The 20,469-nt window shown below is 45.2% G+C and overlaps 1 protein-coding gene across 2 annotated transcripts in view; it reads right to left on the bottom strand.

The window, feature by feature from the left end:
• Nucleotides 1-5,491, bottom strand: part of USP30 (ubiquitin specific peptidase 30) — a 25,981-nt gene extending 20,490 nt beyond the window's left edge. The window contains exons 1-4 of one of the 2 annotated variants that reach the window (XM_066603853.1): nt 5,403-5,489; nt 2,946-3,065; nt 2,507-2,616; nt 1,101-1,280 (exon numbers count right to left, since the gene is read on the bottom strand). In XM_066603853.1, the coding sequence (XP_066459950.1) occupies nt 1,101-1,280; nt 2,507-2,609 (283 nt within the window). In that variant the 5' untranslated portion in view covers nt 2,610-2,616; nt 2,946-3,065; nt 5,403-5,489. Of the gene's footprint in view, nt 1-1,100; nt 1,281-2,506; nt 2,617-2,945; nt 3,066-5,402 lie in introns of both variants that reach the window. The other variant, XM_066603852.1, reaches the window with a different exon arrangement.
• Between the last annotated feature and the right edge of the window lie 14,978 nt (nt 5,492-20,469).

Below are 20,469 nucleotides of genomic sequence, written 5' to 3'. Positions count from 1 at the left end.
TCAGGTGACTTTACAGAATAAGCTGTTGTATATGTAATTGGGTAATAAACACCTGATACAAGTCATATAATGCTTAAAATAGTGTTATCAGACTGCCAAGCGCAGTCTGACTTTTTTTTTTTTTATTTCCCACTCTGTCGCTTTGTAATGTTGCATATAAATGTCACACATGCGCAACGTAATTACGTAGTCACAGCATTTATTATGGGCCTATAGAGAAAGACAGGGCTCGACTGCGCGTTAAACAAGGTAAAATAGAATATGCTGCGTTCTTTTCATCTGTCATCTGTGTATAGGGAGAGATCTGTCAGTCTAGCTGAGCTGGGTGCGGAGAAGCCAGGAGGGAGTCGCCATGATGGCTCTTCTCTCTGTTCATAGCTCCTTTTTAAAATGTTGTTTTCTCTTAGATGAAGCAGCTTTCTGTAATGTGAGTGCCTGTTGGAATTTCAAGCTGCCTATAGTTCGGGCAGCATGACCCTCCTGACAGGTTCCATTTAAACAGGCAAGTCCAAAAAAAACTGGATTTTTGTACTTAGGCCCAACGTCCACGGTCTGATCTGATTTGCGGGAGATCCGCAAATCAAGCCGCCCATAGGGATGCATTAGCGTCCGCTAACTATTTATGTCATTTTCTCCCGGCGTGTAGATCGCACGTGCAGGAGAAAATCACAGCATGCTCCATTTTTCCGCAGATCCCGCGTGGACAGCTTCCGTTGAAGTCAGGTGGAAGAGGGGTCTCTGCAAGAAAAGATTGTCTTGAAGGGGAAGATACCACGGATTGTCGACAAGCAGGTCGACTAGATCCGCTTTAGCTCTAGGAAGCCATCAGAAGCCCAGGAAAAGGGCGCAAAGTAGTGAATGAGGGATTTCCCAAAAAGTACCTCCTCCCTGCAGGGCACCATGATCGGTTGGAGAGAACCCCTTTAAGGAAAACCACCAATAGCGTTACTAATGTAGCAGCCCACCCCCTGTGAAGCAGGCTCTTTAGTAAGCTTAGCGTCTGTCTGCTAGTGGTAGTAGCTATACCCACCGTCTGAGCTGTGTTCCCCCATGACATTGACGAGAAATAATATTTACAAAGCATTTCTTTTTAGGGTTACCCTTTAAAAGCTGCAGCAGAGTAACCGACAGGTACTGTTGGGCTCGGTCCTTCTGTTCAGTCTGGTACTCGGATGTGAATTCCTCCAACCAATGGATAAAAGATGAGCAGGCAGACAAACTTTGAAGTAAAGAGTTCATAAAACAAGTGTTGCCCAAATTCAGCAGACCGGGGACAAGACCTAGTGAATTAATAAACACAATATGTTAAAGGAGATCATCATTGTAATGGAATAGAAAACAAAGCAGTAAACCTTGCCTGCGCCCCTGAATCCATATGTAGTAGCTGTGTGCAAGCCTTCATGTAATCTCAGACATTTGTGCTTTGGACCGGTCCTGCCTTCAGTCTCCAGAGCCTGAAGTGCATTTAAGCTGCAAGGTCTCCTAACACCCATCGATACTCCTCATTAGTTAAGCGAGACACGCGGTGAAGGTGTATTGGACGTGAAAAATGTGCGCTCGTGGATGCGACCATTCTAAGAAGGCCAAACCTCGTGCTAGAATGAGCCAAAAGAGCCACGGACCAGCTGGTCTGACAACATGATTATGCAAGTGGAGCAAGTGGTTATGGAGGGTCGCGGATTGATTGTGGAACAGACTGCCTGCAAAGTCGGCATTTCAGTAGGATCTGTACACACCATCCTGCATAAAGGCCTGAAGACGCAGAAAGTTTCCTCCGGGTGGGTGCTGCGAATATTGACTGACAATCACAGGGTGGCACGTGTGGCAATGTGTCAAGCAATCTTGAAACATGATGACGGCATGAATGGTGCCTTCATTCTGTCAAATGTCATGATGGATGAGAGCTAGATACCGTTTTTCAATCCCGAAACAGTTCTTGTATCAGCGATTTTCAAGTGGGCAAGAAGCTCTAAAGAAGCGTTCGCAGCAGTCATGCAATCAGGGCTGACGGGGTGAAATATGTGTCCATGAGGGAGATCATGTTGAGAAATGACATTACTTTCAGCTTTCTAGAATAAGTAGTATTTTAGAAAAAAACATAAGGAGACCTTAGAACCTGAATGCACCTTGTAGCCCTGACTGCTATCTATAATCATCAGCTACATTATATCTCATGGGGCTGCACTAACTGACACCCAGGAGGGATTATGGGGAATTTCTGGAATTTAGATATTGATGACCCATTGTGAATAACGTAGATCCTGCAGTGCTCACCGAAGCACTGAAACCCCTTCAAACAGCTGATCGTGGGGTTGTCGGGAGTGTTCCCCCTCATGATCTAGTATTGATGACCTATCCTAAAGTTAGATCAACAATACCCATATCCTGGAAAGCCACTTTAATAATCATCATACCACAGGACACACCATAGTAATCCCTGCTTGTTATGTGGATGGTGTGTAACTATATAGTTTCAATACATTAGGCTCGGATCCATTTATCCTACCTTTCTTGCGCTTTTTTCTGTCTGTGATAGGTCCCCACAGAACATATATTCCGGCCGCCAGAGCTGCAGCAATCCCACCAATCAGGCCCCAGTTCTTCATCATTTTACATCTGAAGTAACAAAGGAGAAATGTCAACATCAGTAGAAGCAGTAAGCCTCGTCTCGTATAGCAATACTGAAAATACAGTGATTTAAAAGAATTATACACCACTTATAAAGTGATACCGGCTAGTGCAGTCACACAGTCTCTGAGGATTAGGCCGAGCATTCATCATACTGCAGCAAGGGTGTACGGATATCACTGCAAGTGGCCCTTCTAAAATGCGCTTTTTCACCGAGGCGCTAGACTCAGGGCAATCACTAGAGTTACTGAGGCGTCTCTCAGATTATATTGCTTCTCTGCGACAACCCCTTTAAGATCACATGATAGAATACTTGCCTAATCTCCTGCAAGGTCTGTTACTCCCAAAATAAGGAAAGACCTCTCAGACTCCCAGCAGAGTAGGCAAGTGTCCCGCACAGCCGGAGGCGGGGACTGATAGACCTCCACACCTAATGTCTGATGACAGAGATAAGTGTTGGAACAGAAAGTGTCAAACAAATAAAACTAGCAATATAGGTTTGTGGAATCAACCGGATATCCTGGTTAAAAGCCGGGGGCTATGATCAAACATTTCAACTGCAGGAGAATTACCACAGGGGTCAGTACTGAGTTATATAGTTCTCCGCATGCTCATTAACCTCTTAACAACACGGCCCTTGTGTGAATGCTCATTTTTTGCAAGACGTCCGTAGTTTGTGTTGGTACCATTTTGGAATACATAAAACTTTTTGATCGCTTTTTAATCATATTTTTTTTTCTTGGAGAAAGGGTGACTAAAAAAAAGCACATTTCTGGCATTCTTTCTTTTTTTCTTTCCATCGTGTGGGGTAAATAATGTGTTACTTTGATAGATCTGACTCTTACGGACGCAGCGATGCCAAATATATAGTTTTTGTTTATAATTTAGATTTTTTTATTGTAAATATGGCAACTGGGTTTGTTTGTTTTTTTACTTTCATTACTTTTTTTCTTCAACAATTAGTAAAACTTTATTGCTCTAATTTTTACTCTTTTTTTTTAGTCCCCACAGGGAACAACAACCGACGATGCTTTGATCGCTTCTGCAGTATAATGTAATGCCATAGCATTACATCGTACTGCGATCGGGCAGACATTCTATCAAGCCAACGCACGGGGATTGCTTGATAGGCATTCTGCCAAGAAGGACCGCGGCTGCCATGACACCCGCACGGCTCCCTGCGATCTCAATGTAGTTCTGTTCAGAATTAGCCGATCACATTTAAACTGATGGTAAACAGTAGTCAGCACTCCGCTGCCATTATTTACAGTTACTCTGATTTCCCCCATATACAGCTCAGCTCTTTTAGTTGGATTTTCCTGATATTTTCTTAGTTGGATTTTTCAGCTAAAGCCATAAAGCGCTTACAGCTCATCAAAGGGATCTGATTGTTGGAAGGTATCAGTCAGGAGAAGGAGACCAAAAAGTTACCAAGACATTACATGTACCAGGGAACCCAGTGAAGACGTCAGCAAGAAGTGGAGTAAATTTGTCACAACAGTGACATCATCAAGAACGGATTGTCCCTCAGAAATTGAAGAAAAGATAAAATCAGAAAATCGGTCCAGGAGGCGGCCAAGAGGCCATAACAAAACATTAAAGGAGCTGCAGGAGTTTCTGGCAAGTACTGGTTGTGTAGTCAGGTGACAACCATCTCCCGTGTTCTTCATATGTCTGGGCTGGAGGGGGGGGGGTGTAAGGCAGAAGGGCTGTCTCACATGAGCGTATGCTAATAGCGTATTACAAGCACAGGTTTCGCCTGTGAAATACACTGTATCAGTATCCCACAGGTGGCCATGCTGCAGCTCACATGAATTACATAAATTATGTGCCCAAGAAAGATTGCAGAGCTCTATTTTGGCACGTATTATGTGGGCATACATGCCAGGATAGTACATGGCGATGGGCGGCACGCAGCCAGTAGGCAATGCCATCAAGTCAAAGGGTACATCAATAAAGTATTCGCTTTAGGGTGCGCATATTTATGCAACCACATTATTCCTAAACAATCACCGGGCTGAACGTGCAGCTCTGCTATTAACGGCGCCTGCGTAATTGCGCACATTGGCTGCGCTCCCACGGACAGGTACCGGCTTGTGGCTGTAACTCCGTCCAACTGCGGCATTCAATGGAGCGTAGCGACCGCCACAAAGAGGTACATGGGAACACAGTGGTAGGCCGCTGCTACATGAACACTACCAGCAGTCATCAGCGCTCGCATGGTCCCATCAAATAGCGCCATTACGCTTCTGCAACAGTGCTAGCACAAGTGAAGCCCGGCAACGGTCAGGAACCCGCCGGCGCTCGTGTAATAGCGACCTCAGGACACGTGAGCGGTGCAGCGGACTGTTGATGGGAAAAGACCGGTGGGCTGCAGCCCGTAAACACTGGAGCCGCCGGCGGGAGGCTTTCACGGAGCGGCCAGATTACTGGGACACCATTTTCACATATAAGTCCGACTCTGACAACCCTTTGGGTCCATTCTGCGCTGTTTATAAGACGGTGCTATTCCAGCCGCGGTTCAGTTTTCCTGTAACCATGACGACACAGAACGGCGACGGGAGGATGCGCCTACTAATAGTTACTAATGTATTACATTCTATACTCCCATTTAGTTCAATCAGAAGTAACAATCTGTAGAGAACTCAGTGCAGAGCACAAGTGTAACATAGCAGCGTATGAGCGAACCACAAGTCCCAGCAGTCCGCCCGTCCACATCCTATATAGAAGGCTGCCACAGGCCGGCGCTTCCTCCCCCCGGGCCCGCTCCTAACCTGACACCAGGACCTCTGCGGAACGCCACGACGACCTTCCCTCCAGAGGCCCGGGATGAGCCGCTGAGCATTACGCCCTGAGCGGACTCCACAAAGCGGAACTAAATACTCCGCGCTCTTGTTCCTGTCAGGACACTGAAACGAGAGCACCAGGAAATCCAAAACGGGACGCTGTAGCGAGCGGACCGTATTGAAAACCGCGACAGGGGTTAAAGGCCATTTAATGTTGGTCTGCCCTGCTGGGGGCGTTATATTCTCCCTGTATGCAGTGTAATGTACACAAGAACTACTAGAACACATGTAGTCCAAGCTGAGCCATTCTTTCATTTACCCACCAATTTTAGGGCAGCTTCAGGCTGGCACATGCGTAAATACACTGTGGAACGTATTAACGCAGGAAGCAGGCGCAATTTTTTTTTTTTATGGTTCAAATATTTAAAAAAACAGAAACGCCCTGCTGTATTGCACATAGAAAAATTACGTGCAGGAAAAAGAGGGCAAGGGTACTGGTGCATCTTGTCTCCACCGGAAGTATGGGTGGAGTCATGGGTTTGTCCTGGTGGAGTTATACGGAGCGCCTACAGCTGCCAATTGACTACCTTCGCAACGGCTGAAGACAGCGCCTGACACCCGGTGGGGTACGAGGACACACAGAGTGGGGTCGGCTTCAGCGGCGATTGCTTACCTTGACGCCGGCTGAAGACAGCGACTGACACCCGACGCGGGCCAGTGAGACAGAGAGCGGGTCCAGCTTCAGTGAAGGCTGTAGCAGGGGGGACGGAAGGAGAGATTGCAGCGCTGATGGGAGTCTGGCGAGGAGAGAGACAGCGGGGCATGGGAGCAAAGCTGATCTGCCGTTTACGTACATGCATGTTTTTTTGGTGCTGGCTTCACCGACGGAGCTTCCATCCATCCACCCATGTGATAAGGATGCCGGTTTCAGTGGCGGAGGAGTACTGGAGCACTGATTCCAGTGGAAATCGGGGGAGGGGGGGGGGGGGGGGAGACAGCGCAGGACCCGGGAGGGTTGAAGGGAGAGCGCCGGGGAGAGTGATAGTAACCGGGAGGGGAGATCACAGTAGATCGCTGTGGAAAGTGACAACAGGCTCTGATGGGGAGAATGACAGCGGGGCTAGGAGTAAGATGGGAGGCCAGCGTGGCCACAGTGAAGGTAGCCAATCGGCAGCTGTGGCCGTTCCCTATAACTCCACCAGGACAAACCCTTGACTCCACCCATACTTCCGGTGGAGGCAAGATGCACCAGTACCGATGGCAAGTCCTATCTTTTATCACATGAGAATCCAGCAAGTCAAAATTTGTGTTTAAGCCCTTAAGGGCGGCTTCACACTAGCTTTTTTGTGCATGCAATGCGCAGAGAATAACGCCCGTTTTTCAATGGGTTCATTTTCAACGAGGCTTTTGCAAAAAACGCAGTATGCTCTATTTTTTTGTACTTTTGCACACCAAAGGCACCACAGGAATCTGTGGGGGGTGCACAAATATACACCCAACACCGGAAAATTGTGCAATGAACTGTACAATTTCGTAGGACAAACAAACCACTTGGGACTAATTAAGGCTACACAGCCTTTTAAATCATGGTTCAGGTATGTCCTGCGCCAATGTGAACAATCGCGTGCATTTCTGCACTTACGCTTGTGTGAAGCCGCCCATAGCTTTCCTTCACACTGTTATATGGTGCTGTTTTTTAGGCCGCATTAAGAAAGGCGTATTTAATGCTGTATTTGATTTGCGTTTTGCAGACCGCATCATCGGCAGCTAATGTAAATTTACGTATATGTTCACATGGATGGATTTTATTTATTTTTTGCAGCCGTGTTTAAAAAGCAGCGTGATCTATTTTTGTTTGGTTTTGCCTCAGAATTTGCATTTATTGTTATTATTTTCTGTTGGCAAACACGGATCTGCATTTGCCCTGTAAATAAAGATGAGATAATGATAAAACAGTTGCAATGTTATATGTAGGACGTCCATATTACTAGGGGCGGAGTGGGAACCCAATGTGGTTCTGGAAAAGAACATTACAAAGTGGGCTCATGCTGTTCAGTAGGTGGGCCAACCGGCAGTAAATGTAAACACAAGAAGACAAGAGTCAGTGAACCGTCAGCCGCAGCCTTGATGGAGGTCGGAGGGAGAAGCCTATGCAATGTGCGTAGCTCACCATAGCAAATTTTCTATGAAGCACAGAACATTTTAGAACTGAAGGTATACGGGTATTCCAATCTTGGCTTTTCATAATCAAGATGGGAAAACCCGGCGTTCGGTTCTGACCATCTATTGAAAAGAGCTGAGTGCGGTTTCTGTAGCTCATTGAAGTGATTGGGAGCTGCGGAAACAGCATAGCACAGCGATATAGGAGATATAGAAACAGCAAGTTTTCCAATTGGGCTAAGCTCTGGGCTTTCCTCGTAGGTTCGAACCGGATGGTCGGTAACCATGGCAGCGGTCTTCATAGACTTTGACCGAATGGTCGGTAACCATGGCAGCAGTTTCCCATCTTGACTATGGAAAACCAGGTTGGGAATACCCTTTTGAGGTACCACCTGTTTTAAACCAGTTAAGCCTCCATGATATAAGCAAACATCATAGACTGGCTTGTCTTAAGCCTTTATGATGGACATTTATGTCATGGGTCCTGCAGCCACATGATCATGGTGAGACCTCTGCGCTAATTGACAGCTGGGATCCCACTGTAATGGTCAGGATCAGCAGAAGCTCTGATCCCAGTCATTTAACTCCCTAGATACCGTGGTCAATAGCGATCATTGCATTTAGGTGGGTAGACAGAGGTAGGAGGCTCCCTTCGTGCCCATCAGCACCTTTGTAAATGCAGTCACAAGATGCCAATGGGTAACCATGGCAGTCGGAGACCTAGGAAAGGCCTCCAGGCATCCTACAGCTACATGCTGTGTCTTCAGCTTTGCAGTTTTGGACTCACAGGGTATAATTCTTTGCTATACTGAGTATACCAAAGCATTAAAAAAGTGATCAAATGATTACACTGTGACTTCCCTGGTAAGACCAAATAAATAAGAGGATAAATATTAGTAAACTTTATTTTTAAAAAAAGTATACAGTTGAACAAAAATAAAACCATTTTTGTTTTAATTTTGTAAAAGTGAGAAATACACACAGTGTATCACTGCAGGCCTCAAGACCTGTATAACTATCTCCATACTGTCACTGTACAAAATCCATTATAGCAAGACTGTCCCGAAAACATAGCCTGTAAATGGGATGTCAGAGGAGACACCCGGAGCAGTGCTGTGGGACACTGCAGGAGCTTGGAGAGGTGAGTATGTCACTATTTGTTACTGTAGTGCATGCAGATTGAGTTTTAGGCCTCCTCCCTTGTTTGGTGCAGACGCGACACTTTTTTGGGGGGGATTTTTTGCATGCAGTTTCAGGGTGCGTTCACACAAGCGTTTTTTTGTGCGTACATACGCACACAAAAAAAACCTGCTTCTATTTGCAACAATGCATTCCCTATGGTGTGTCACATGTCCGTACTTTGCAGGTGCGTGCCTGCAAAGATAGGACATGCATGCACCATAGGGAATGCACGCATTGTTTTCAATGGAGCCGCAGCTGCCATCTTTTTCAGGGAAGGGCTTTACATATAAGCTCTTCCCTGAAAAAGAAAAATTTTACTGTAAAAAAAAAAAAAATTACTTACCTGTCAGCCTCTGCTGTGACCCCCGCGGGGATGAAGAACATATCTGCCACATGCGGCAGATGTTTCCTTCATTCCCACTAGTTCAAAGAATTTCCTGCTGCTACATGTGGCAGATGCAGCAGAGGAATTCTTCAATTCTCCACCGCAGCTTTCACACATGTCAGCTGCAGTAGAGGATTCTGCTGCCGGCAATTGATTTTACAGAAGGGCTTTAAATATAATGAATCACGGGCAAGAGCTGCCTGTGATTGGCTGAGCACCTCAGCCAATCACATTAAGCTCTTTCAGCAGGCGGGGATTTTAAACCTTTCTAATCCAATTTGTATCCTAGTTTTCCTAGGGGGCTTACTCTTTTTCTGCTGTTATACAACGGCACTATATGCTGGCTAAAGCCAGTACTGCATGAGGTGACACGTTGCATAGGCTCTGACAGCAGAAAGCTGGCAATATATAGTAAGAGAACCCCGACAGACGTCTTCCAACATCGGAGCTGTATAGCCTTAAATCATAATGTCTCTAGACGTCAGACAGTGGATTGGAAAGGGTTAAATCCCTGCCTGCTGATAGATCAGCACCACAGTGCAGAGGACAGCAGGAGAAGACGCGGCTGTGCCCCTGCAGCTGAACGGAGGTGAGTATCTATTTTTTTGTTTTTTAAACCACTTTTACTTGATTTTCAGGGAAGGGCTTATATTTAAAGCCCTTCCCTGAAATTAATTGCCGGCAGCAGAATCCTCTACCGCAGCTGACATGTGTGACAGCTGCGGTAAAGAATTAAAGTAATCATCTGCTGCATCTGCCACAGATGTGGCAGATGTATCAGCATGGAATTCTTTTAACTAGCGGGAAGAAGGAAACATCTGCCGCATGCAGATGTGTTCTTCATCCCCACGGGGAACACAGCGGCGGCCAACAGGTAAGTACATTTTTTTTACACTACTTTATATTGGCTTTTCAGGGAAGGGCTTACGGGGCTCAGCGGCGAGTTCTGCCGCTGTCTCTGACTCTGTAGTACTGAGCTATCAGCGGCCGGGAATTTAAAATCCCCGCCTGCTGGTAGCTCTGATTGTGATTGGCTGAGCAGTTCAGCCAATCCCAATCAGAGCTACCAGCAGGCGGGGATTTTAAATCCCCGGCTGCTGATAGTTCAGAACTACAGAGGCGGGGACAGCTGCAGAAGCCGCGGCTGAGCCCCGGCAGTTGAGTATAATTTTTTTTTTGTACACTATTTTAAAGGGCTTTTCAGGGAAGGGCTTATGAAGCCTATGAGCTATCAGCAGCCGGGGATTTAAAATCCCTGCCTGCTGGTAGCTCTGATTGTGATTGGCTGAAGCGCTCAGCCAATCACAATTAGAGCTACCAGCAGGCGGGGATTTTTAATCCCCGGCTGCTGATAGCTGAGAGCTACAGAGTCGGGGACAGCTGCAGAAGTCGCCGCTGAGCCCCGGCAGGTGAGTATTTTTATTTTCATTTTTTTTCACTATTTTAAAAGGCTTTTCAGGGAAGGGCTTGTGAAGCCCTTCCCTGCAAAGCCATTGACAGCTGCTGGGGCGCTCAGCGGCGACTTCTGCAGCTGTCCCCGACTCTGTAGCGCTGCTTAGCTATCAGCAACCGGGCATTTAAAATCCCCACCTGCTGGTAGCTCTGATTGTGATTGGCTGAAGCACTTCAGCCGACCACAATCAGAGCTACCAGCAGGCGGGGATTTTAAATCCCCGGCTGCTGATAGTTCAGAACTACAGAGCCGGGGACAGCTGCAGAAGCCCTGGCTGAGCCCCGGCAGGTGATTATTTTTGGGGGTTTTTTTTGGACACTATTTAACAGGCTTTTCAGGGAAGGGCTTATGAAGCCCTTCCCTGAAAACCCATTGATGGCTGCCGGGGCTCAGCGGCGACCCATTGACGGGATGCCGGCAGCAGGATTCTCTACCGCAGCTGAGGTTGAGAATTGAAAAATTCCCTTTGCTGCATCTGCCACAGATGTGGCAAATGTATCAGCAGGGAAATCTTTTAACTAGCGGGGGTGAAGGAAACATCTGCCACATGCGGCAGATGTGTTCTTCATGCCCGCTGGTGTCACGGCAGCGGCGGAGAGGTAAGTTTTTTTTATTTTTTTTGTTTTGCACTAAAATGTTTCCTTTTCAGGGAAGGGCTTATATGTAAAGCCCTTTCCTGAAAAACAATGCAGGGGGCCGACAGAGCATTGTTTTCAATGGAGCGGCCGGCAGCAGCTGCAGCTCCATTGACAACAGGCACGCAGCTGTGTTCACGCGTATTTTTGCTCGTACCTAGGTGCGGATGTATGTACGCATCTAAGTATGCACAAAAACACGCTCATGTGAACGCACCCTCAGGGATGACACTCTGTTGATGAATGTGGACTGTTAGTGGATTTGATGAGGCTTTATGCATTGGACCCACACCAAAATCCTCATCCCTATAGTATGACATGGTTTTGCAGGCATTAAAGTGAATAGACACCATGTTTGCAATACAATGCTGGGCGCCTGCAGTGTGTACAGATTTGTGTGCTTCCACTCCCCATACCTTATAACTTCTCATATGCTATGGTCAATAGTCACTACCCCTGTCCCGCCCTCCCATTACAAACAGTGGCGAGGGGCAGAGAGGGGGCGGGAGCTCAGTGCACTAGCTCCAGTCCTGCTTCCTCCCCTTGCAGAGAGGGGCAGCGTATATCAGCTGGGCGTGAAAACCCGATCGATATACGCCCATCTGAATAAGCCCTTAGTCGTATGTATCCGTAAATGCTATGAATAAAAACAACGGAAAATTTTAAATTATGGGGCTCAAAATAAAGTGACAGAAATCTAATTTTTGTTTTTTTATTTAACAGTTGTAAAAGATTAAAAAATATATAAAAATATTTAATAATAGAGTTTAGAATATATAATCCTACTGAACCGCAGAATAAAGTAAGCACGTCACTCTTACTGCATGATGAATGTTGTAGAAACAAAACAATGGCAGAATTGCAGGGGGGCGAGGGGGGTTCGTTCCACCACACAAATAACTTTTCATAAGTTTTTCAGTACATTATATGGTACATTAAAAATAAAAGCCCTCCTGCAAAAAATAAGTTCTATAGCTGTCAACTTTAAAATATTAAAGCTGTGGCTCTTGGAAGGTAAAAAACAAAAAAAATAAAAATGTCTGTTTTGGTAAGGGGCAGGGGCGTAACTAAAGGCTCAGGGGCCCTGATGCAAAACGTGAGCTGGGGCCCCCCTCTATCTGTACCCGTACCCATACCTAAACCATGCTGCACAGAGACATAACTTGAAGCTCCTGGGCCCCAATGCAAAACCTGTAACAGGGCCCCCAACTATAATGCTTTATTACTATTCTCCATATAGGGAGCCCATAGTACTGGGCTCCCTATATGGAGAAGAGAGGCCTTATGGGCCCCCTAAGGCTCCTGGGCCTGGGTGCAACCGCATCCCCTGCACCCTCTATAGCTACGCCCCTGGTAAGGGGTTAATGTTGGAGAAGGGAGATTTTGCTAACATATTAACTCTATTACATTCAGTATGTAGCGGAAACAGAAAACAGCATGTGCCTCTTTAATTAGTACAGATCTTCTGGATACATCAGTGACCGGCTGTTGTTCTGAACACAGACAGCCTGATTGGGTGGAATTCTAAACTATTTTTAGGATGTCAACACCATCTTACACCTCCATTAGCTTTGTTCAGAAAAACAATATAATTTGCTCCTGCTGCAGAACATTGCACCCAAGGTACATCTAGGCCTGACACCTGACAAGGCTGTAAATCAGCCATAGATTTTAGATACAATTCCTACTATTTATTATGCAGTAACCTGTGTTTATTATTAATAACTTCTAAAATCGAGCTTGTTGACAAACAACATTCAAACATTTTATTTACTGGAATGAAGAAGAAGCTGGAACTAAATGGAAAGGGAATAATGTAAAGAGTATCAGTCACCACTGAGTTACAATCGATGTACTATATTCTCCCAGGAGGAATCAATGAAGTGATGCCGTATAATGTAGATTTTTTTACTTCTATTAAGGCATTTCAAGGAAACTGTTCTGAGGAGTAAATAAATCTGATGCTGGCCATCAATACAAGATTTTTCTTAGTGGGATCCATCAAGTTTCATGCCTATGGTGACTGGAAGATCATCCCCCAATTCCTGCCATCAGGGGGTATGGCTTGGAAATAATGGATTTCAACCTGTTTGATTTTGTTTCCCCCACATAAGCAACACCAAAAATATCTGACAGTTGCTTGTATCTGCATGTTCTGTAGATATCACATACTTGTTTGGTCAACCAGAATCAGCATCTTTAGAACAGACCCTGCAACAGAGGCGCTGTATTAACTGCTTGTGGCATCCTAGGCACTAAGCCTGAATAGTGCACTTTTTTTCAGCTGGCATTGTTTAAGGGAGGCACATAGCTGGTATTTACAGGGGCACACCTCTCCCATTGTTTACGATGGACACTGCTTTAGAGTTTATGGATGGACACTACAGTAGTGTTTGTGAGTGAGCCATTTGCCGATGTCACTTATGGGGGAGCATTCCACTGCTGTTGCTTATGGAGAACAGTCTACTTGGTGTTATTTATTGGGGCACTTTGACCAGAAGGGAAGTACACATACTCAATACAGACACTCTATACCTTAAATTTATATTGCAGTGGAAGGGGTAGTCTGAAGATCATTGACAGACTTGCACACGTAATACGCTGTAACAATCTGCCATAGGCGGCCATGTTGCTGCTGACATGACTTGTGAGAAAGACGCACACAAGAAAAATCGTAGCATGTTTTTTCTTGAGGTGTATTGCATGAGTATACATGTCTAAATAGTACATGGGGATGACTGTGTGCCACGTGCGTAGATATTGTATTACGCGTGCAATGTATGAATGCATAATATACGGTAGATAGAGCCAATGAAAGTAAATTGATTGTCATCAATCCATTGACACTAGCGTATATTCAGTGCATATAATGCACGTGGAAAAAAAGCGCAGCATGTTCTATTCTACCACGTATTAGACGCAATAAAGCCCTATTCTCTATTGGTGTGCACATAAACGCGATACATACGCATATTGTGTGTGTGGGGGGGTGTTTTCACACAATGTTGTTTGGAGACAATAGAAGGAAAAAAAGAATAAACATGGAAGCTGGGGCATGACAGCATGCGTGAGATATGCTTTATGCGCAGGCATACGCCATCACAAACGCCGTGATACACAGCTCCACATGCAGGTAAAATGCTGCATTTTACCATTCGGTCGTGTGAGCCCGGCCTTAGGCTTCATTCACAAACAGTCAGTATTTTGCATTAGTATTTGTAATCCAAAACAGGAATGGAACCTACAGCGAAAAAAAGTCTAATGGAAACATTTACAATCTCTTAGGTACTTTGGACCGACTCCTGCTTTTGGCTTCCATATACTGATGCAAAATACTAACCAAATACTGCAATTGGAATGGAGTCTTATTAGTCTGCCTTTACACATGGCGTTTTTTGTTGCAGTTTGGGCCGCAGCAGAAAATTCCGCTGCAAAATCTGCAGCATTTCTGAAAAAAAAAAAACAGAATCCACACTATTGCTGCGGATTTTGATTGCAAATCAGTTGCCGAGCCGCAGCTGATTTCGGCCTGCCACTTCTCCCACCTTGCAATCAGCATCCCCTCACTTCAGTACATGGAGCAGCCCTCCCCTAGCATTAACCACTAAGTGCTGCGAACGCCAGTTAGGTGATGCGGAAGGGTGTGCATCACCGGACTAAGGGTGCCCACCCACTAGCGTTTTTTTACTGCGAAATTCGCAGCGTTTTTTTTTTCCTGCAGGGGTCTTTGGGCTATGGGACATGCAAAGCTAAAATCGCGATCGCGCAAAATCGCGATATCGCGGTAAATCGCGATTTTGCGCGATCGCGATTTTTACATTACAAGTCCCATAGACCCCCTGCAGAAAAAAAAACCCTGCGAATTTCGCAGTGAAAAAAAACGCCAGTGGGTGGGCGCCCTTACAGCCGCAGGGCTTAGTGGTGGTTGCCGGGTGAAGGCTGCTCTGTGCGCTGCAGTGGCACCGGGTTGTCTTCATTGATGACCAGTATTCACTCCCTTGTGTTCTCATACTGATTGCTGGCCATTAATCTCTAGTGCCATATTGGCTAGGACATGGCCATCTAATGCACCTGGGAACCACTGCGCCCTGCATTTCTTACTGTCACATTACGCACAAAAGAGAGTCTAAATTTGTTCAGTGAAAAGTCAATGCAAGTGTATGTGCATTTTATGTCAGTTTTTGTTCAACTTTTGTGTTTTTAATGCTTGAGTATCACCCGAGGGCAATCCGTTTTTCATGCATGTGAAAAAAACTGGAAGATTGCACAAATTATGTAATTTAAAACTCCTATCAATGGGTTGATGAAAAAAAACCTGAATGCACTTGTTTTGGGTTTTTTTCTGGTCCCACAAGCGCGCCAGAATAGGACATGCTTCATTTTTTTTACACAGACCATTTGCCCATGAAAAAAAGTCACACATCTAAATACACATACTGACTTTACGGCCGCTTTCACACAGACAACAAAATCGAGCGATTTTTTTTCCGCAATGCGACACTGCTACAAATCGCATATATGTGAAGCCCATGCTTTCCAATGGGTTCCTTCCCATTAGCGATGTTTTGTAGGCTGCTACGTTGAAAAAAAAATCGTGGCATGCTGAATATTGCCACGATTTGCGAGGTTTTGTATCCCATGCTTCCCTATGGAGCCTTCCTTTCTGTTGCATTGCACTAAATCATTGCAACTTTTACAGTAGGAGGTCCTACTGTTTGTCCCTAAAATAAGCCCTAGCTGCTAACAAACATTGAATGCAGGGGCGTAACTATAGTGGGTGCAGGGGATGCGGTCGCACCCGGGCCCAGGAGCTTAAAGGGGGCCCATAAGGCCTCTCTTCTCCATATAGGGAGCCCAGTGCTATTAATAAAAAATTATAATTAGGAGCCCTGCTACACATTTTGCATTGGGGCCCAGGAGCTTTAAGTTTCGCCTCTGATTGAATGGCTGTGATTGGTTCATGAAGTGCTGCCGTGATTGGCAGAGCCGCGGCACTCGAGAACCTATCAGAGCCAGCACTTTCTGGAGGCGGGATTTTTGAACCTCCTAACCAGGAAGCACTGGCTGAACACTATAAACAAGTGCCACGGAACTGCCACAGGAGAAGTGCGGCGGACAGCTTCTGTTAGGTAATGTATTGGGTTTTTTTGTGTTTTTTATGTAGCTAGGGCTTATTTTCTGAGTAGGGCTTATATTTTAAGCCCCCCCCCCCACATGCCCCCCAAAAATACAGCAAAAGATCGCTACAAAGTCGTGATATCACACACCTGCGATATCGCTACCATATTCTCGAGGCGATATTGCTTTTGCCCGTGTGAAATAGGCCTTATGGGTCTAAGTTCTTTCCGAGGTCTGTCCATTTCAAACTCGGGCAGAACTCGGATGTTTCAAACTCGGCTATGTGAAAACACCCTCAGGTATAGCAACAGTAATAATGCACACAATCAAATGTGACTCTCATCCCCTGAGCACCATCTGTAAAGGAAGATAACATGTAAAACACATTAGAGCATAAAATAGCCATCAACACATAACAGTCATTCCATATCTACATGAGGAGCTCCTCACTCCTTACAAGGCTGGGAATCTAAATGAAGCTTCCTAGTTCTGAATCGCTGTCAGATTAGTGATTGGTCACAGGAAGAGTATCAATGAAAAAGTTGGAGATGGATTAGTGACTGCATCCTACAGCCTCAATAGTAATGCAGATCCAGACAGCTATGTCTCATACAGTGCGTCTCTATGGTATCCCCCTCCCTGAACATTATGCCGTACATTCCATAAAGCTCTCCATTCTCCATGAAGATTTCCACAGATTATGAGCTGAGGTCACAAACAAGTCACAGTATGTAACACACAGTGGGACTATGGGCTGTGGATTTGACAAGGATGGCCTAAGGGTGCTTTTAGATGGAATGATTGTCGTTCAAAGAAAACTGTTCAAACGAGCGAAAGTGAACGACAACCTTTCAGTCTAAACGCAAGCCAATGACTGAACAATGAACAAGAATTGCGCACTTCTCGCTAATCGCACTACAGACTGCAGTCCCTGCTAGCCATAATCAACCAGCACCTGCAGTCATACCGATTCCGCCACTATACGGCCTGACCATTGTCTATGTGTATAGCATCCCTCACTCTCCACCTCGCCATACCGTGCACATCTCCAGCCCCTTCACCTTCTGTATGACCCCATTACTTGTAGTATGTAAGCTCGTTGGAGCAGGACCCGCACCCCTATTGTTTCCATCAACTGATTACTACATGTAACAGTGGTTTTGGTTCTATTCCCTCTGTCTTGTAAGCTCTGCGGAATATGTTGGCGCTATATAAATAAAGATTATTATTATTATTTTATGCAGGCACTAAAAACCATTGTTGGCTCGTTCACTTTTTGTTCAGTTTAAACACTAAATGATACTGAGCGATTCACATTGAATGGGGCAACAATGAATCTACCTGTCTAAACAGGCTGCATGCGAACAAATGAGAATCAGCCAGTCTAAAGGCTTCCACAGTGGTCGAGGCGATGGACGATGACCTTGCTGACTGCTGCTTCACCCATCAGTGCTTACTTCACACTGCAGAGACAAGGGAGGAACATTGCTTGTCTCCCTTCCCCTGTCCTTGTTCAAAATTCATCCTGGAAGATGTCGGGTTTACTTGTAAATCCAGCAGAAGGCAGCGAAGGGGATTGCAAAAATAGAAAAATATGTAGTTTTACTGATCACCTGTTGTCACCTCTGCAAGGCACTGCTCTAGGCACTAGTGCTAAATATGGCCCTGGGAAGTAAGAATTGTGAAGTGCGGAGATGGTCCTGGGGAAATGTGGTATTACATGGTGCCCATTCAAGTGTATCAGTGCTCGTGTAATGCCTGGATTGCACCGCATCTGCTAAAATGTGAGACAAATGCTATTTAGTAACACTATAATTTATTGCTGACTAGGAACAGCAGTTCTGGAATATACAAAGTGGGCCACAATGATGAGCCCAGCACCGCACTCTTATGAAAGCTGGCCAAAAGAAAATCTGTGTGGCCCACAGCGACCAATCACAGCGCAGCTTTCATTTTACCTTAGCAGTATACGAAATGAGAGCTGAACTGTGATTGGTTGCTATTGGCAACAAAAATTACAGGGGAAGTCGGGGAGTTTTCGATTTTTAATTCCACCAATATTTGTCGCCTGGTGCTAAAGAACGCTCATGCTAAATTTACTCTAATCGGACCAGAACTGTGGATTTGTATACGACACAAGGAAACAAACAAACATTTAGCATTTTATATATAATATGCAAATTATTGGTTCATACAGTACTGTGCAAAGGTTTAAGGCAGGTGTGGAAAAACGCTGCAAAGTAAGAATAAAAAAAAATAGGTGTCTGGCTTCAATTTTTTTATGCAGCAGGACAATGACGATCCCAAACATACAGCCAATGTCATGAATTATCTTCAGCGTGAAGAACAAGTAGTCCTAGAAGTGATGATATGACCCCACAGAGCCCCGATCTCAACATCATCCAGCCTGTCTGGGATTACATGAAGAAACAAAAAGATTTGAGTGAGCTACATCGACAGAATATCTCTGGTTAGTTCTCCAAGATGTTTGGAACAACCTCCCTGCCGAGTTCCTTCAAAATCTGTGTGCAAGTGTGCCTAGAAAAATTGATGCTGAGGGCGGTCACACCAAATACTGATTTTATTGTGATTTCTCTTTTGTTCAGTCACTTTGCATTTTGTTACGTGACGAAAAACTATTTACACTTCTACTTTTGAAAGCATTCTTACTTTGCAGCATTGTTCCCACACCTGACTGAAACATTTGCACAGTAATGTATGTAAAAATGGTTATCACTTGTCATATAAATGGTCATCGTCCTACTTTACCTATTGAATTTAAATGTTTGTACAATCAAATTAGTGTTAAAATAAATCTCGTAGGGAGGTAATAAATGTAAATGTCCATCTTTTGGTGATTAGCATTACCCAGGGCGAATCTAAGCTTCTTCCATTGCATATAACCTGAGTGGGTAATGCAAGTTGTATCACTTTAGCAATCAGGTTATCATCTACCAGCTTTATACTTAAAGTAGTATTTTAATTGGTAAGCCGCAGGTCATCTACTCTTGTATTTTAAGGGGAAATATATCTATTAGGGCTCAGTCACACGGGCGCATCGGCGCCCGTGTTACTACAGGAAGGAGACGGCCGTACCTCAAGACGAATGTCTCTCTGCAGCGCCGGGAGAAAGAACATGTGACCGGCTTCATTACCGGTCATGTGTTCTTTCCTCAGCGCTGCAGAGAGACGTCCGTCTTGAGGTACGGCTGTCTTCTTCCTGCAGGAAGGGCCCAGTCACATGGGCGCATCGGTGCCTGTGTACGGGTGCCGATGTGCCCGTGTAACTGAGCCCTTATTAAAAAGCATACAATTCAGTTTATTTCAAGACAAAGTAAACTGTTTTTTCAACAATCTTTTCTTTTGAGGTTTGAAAATGACACAAGTGAAACAAAGGTAGAATAAGGTATATTGTAGTTACATTGTATTGTGGTGTTCATAATAGCAAAAGTATGGCCTTGTGCCCACGGCCGGGTCAGATTCCGACTGCGAAATATCATAGCAGAATCAAACTTAGCGCCCTCCAGATACCCTATACTCACCTGTACGGATCCACCGTGAGTGTCTTGCCCGGCAAGCCGGCGCACATGTGCAGTCTACCGCATGATGCGTCGCGCTGGGATGTGATGCAGATTCACGCCATACTTCCGCTGTGCTCACAGCGCGGAATATAGCTGGACGGACGGCTTCCATTGACTGCAATAGAAGCTGTCTGTACGATTTTCTGCACAAAATAGAACATGCTGCGATTCTTCCCTGAGAGCGGAAAATCGCAGTTGATTTCAGCTTGTGGGCAGAGGAGAATCATTTACCATTGCATGTCTATGGATGCAGAATACGCCTTGAATTCCGCAGCGATCCGTCCGTGGGCATTAGCCCTAAGGAAGATAAAAAGAACCGTTATGAGTGGTTCCCTAGATGAACGAATCTTTTATACCTTGTATGAACATTTCTAAATAGTTTCAGTAAAGTCAATTCAAGGCAAACTGTTTTATGCATCCATCCCATATTTAATATCTGCAAGCAGTCAATGATATGCGACAATGTAAAACATGCGAACGATGTAAGCAGGTAACAATGTCAGAGCTTATATTTTTCAGTAAGAGTACAGATAGATGCAAA

Source organism: Eleutherodactylus coqui, chromosome 5, assembly GCF_035609145.1.
Source record: "Eleutherodactylus coqui strain aEleCoq1 chromosome 5, aEleCoq1.hap1, whole genome shotgun sequence".
Classification (NCBI taxonomy): Eukaryota; Metazoa; Chordata; class Amphibia; order Anura; family Eleutherodactylidae; genus Eleutherodactylus; species Eleutherodactylus coqui.
This window is presented reverse-complemented; position numbering and strand designations above follow the sequence as displayed.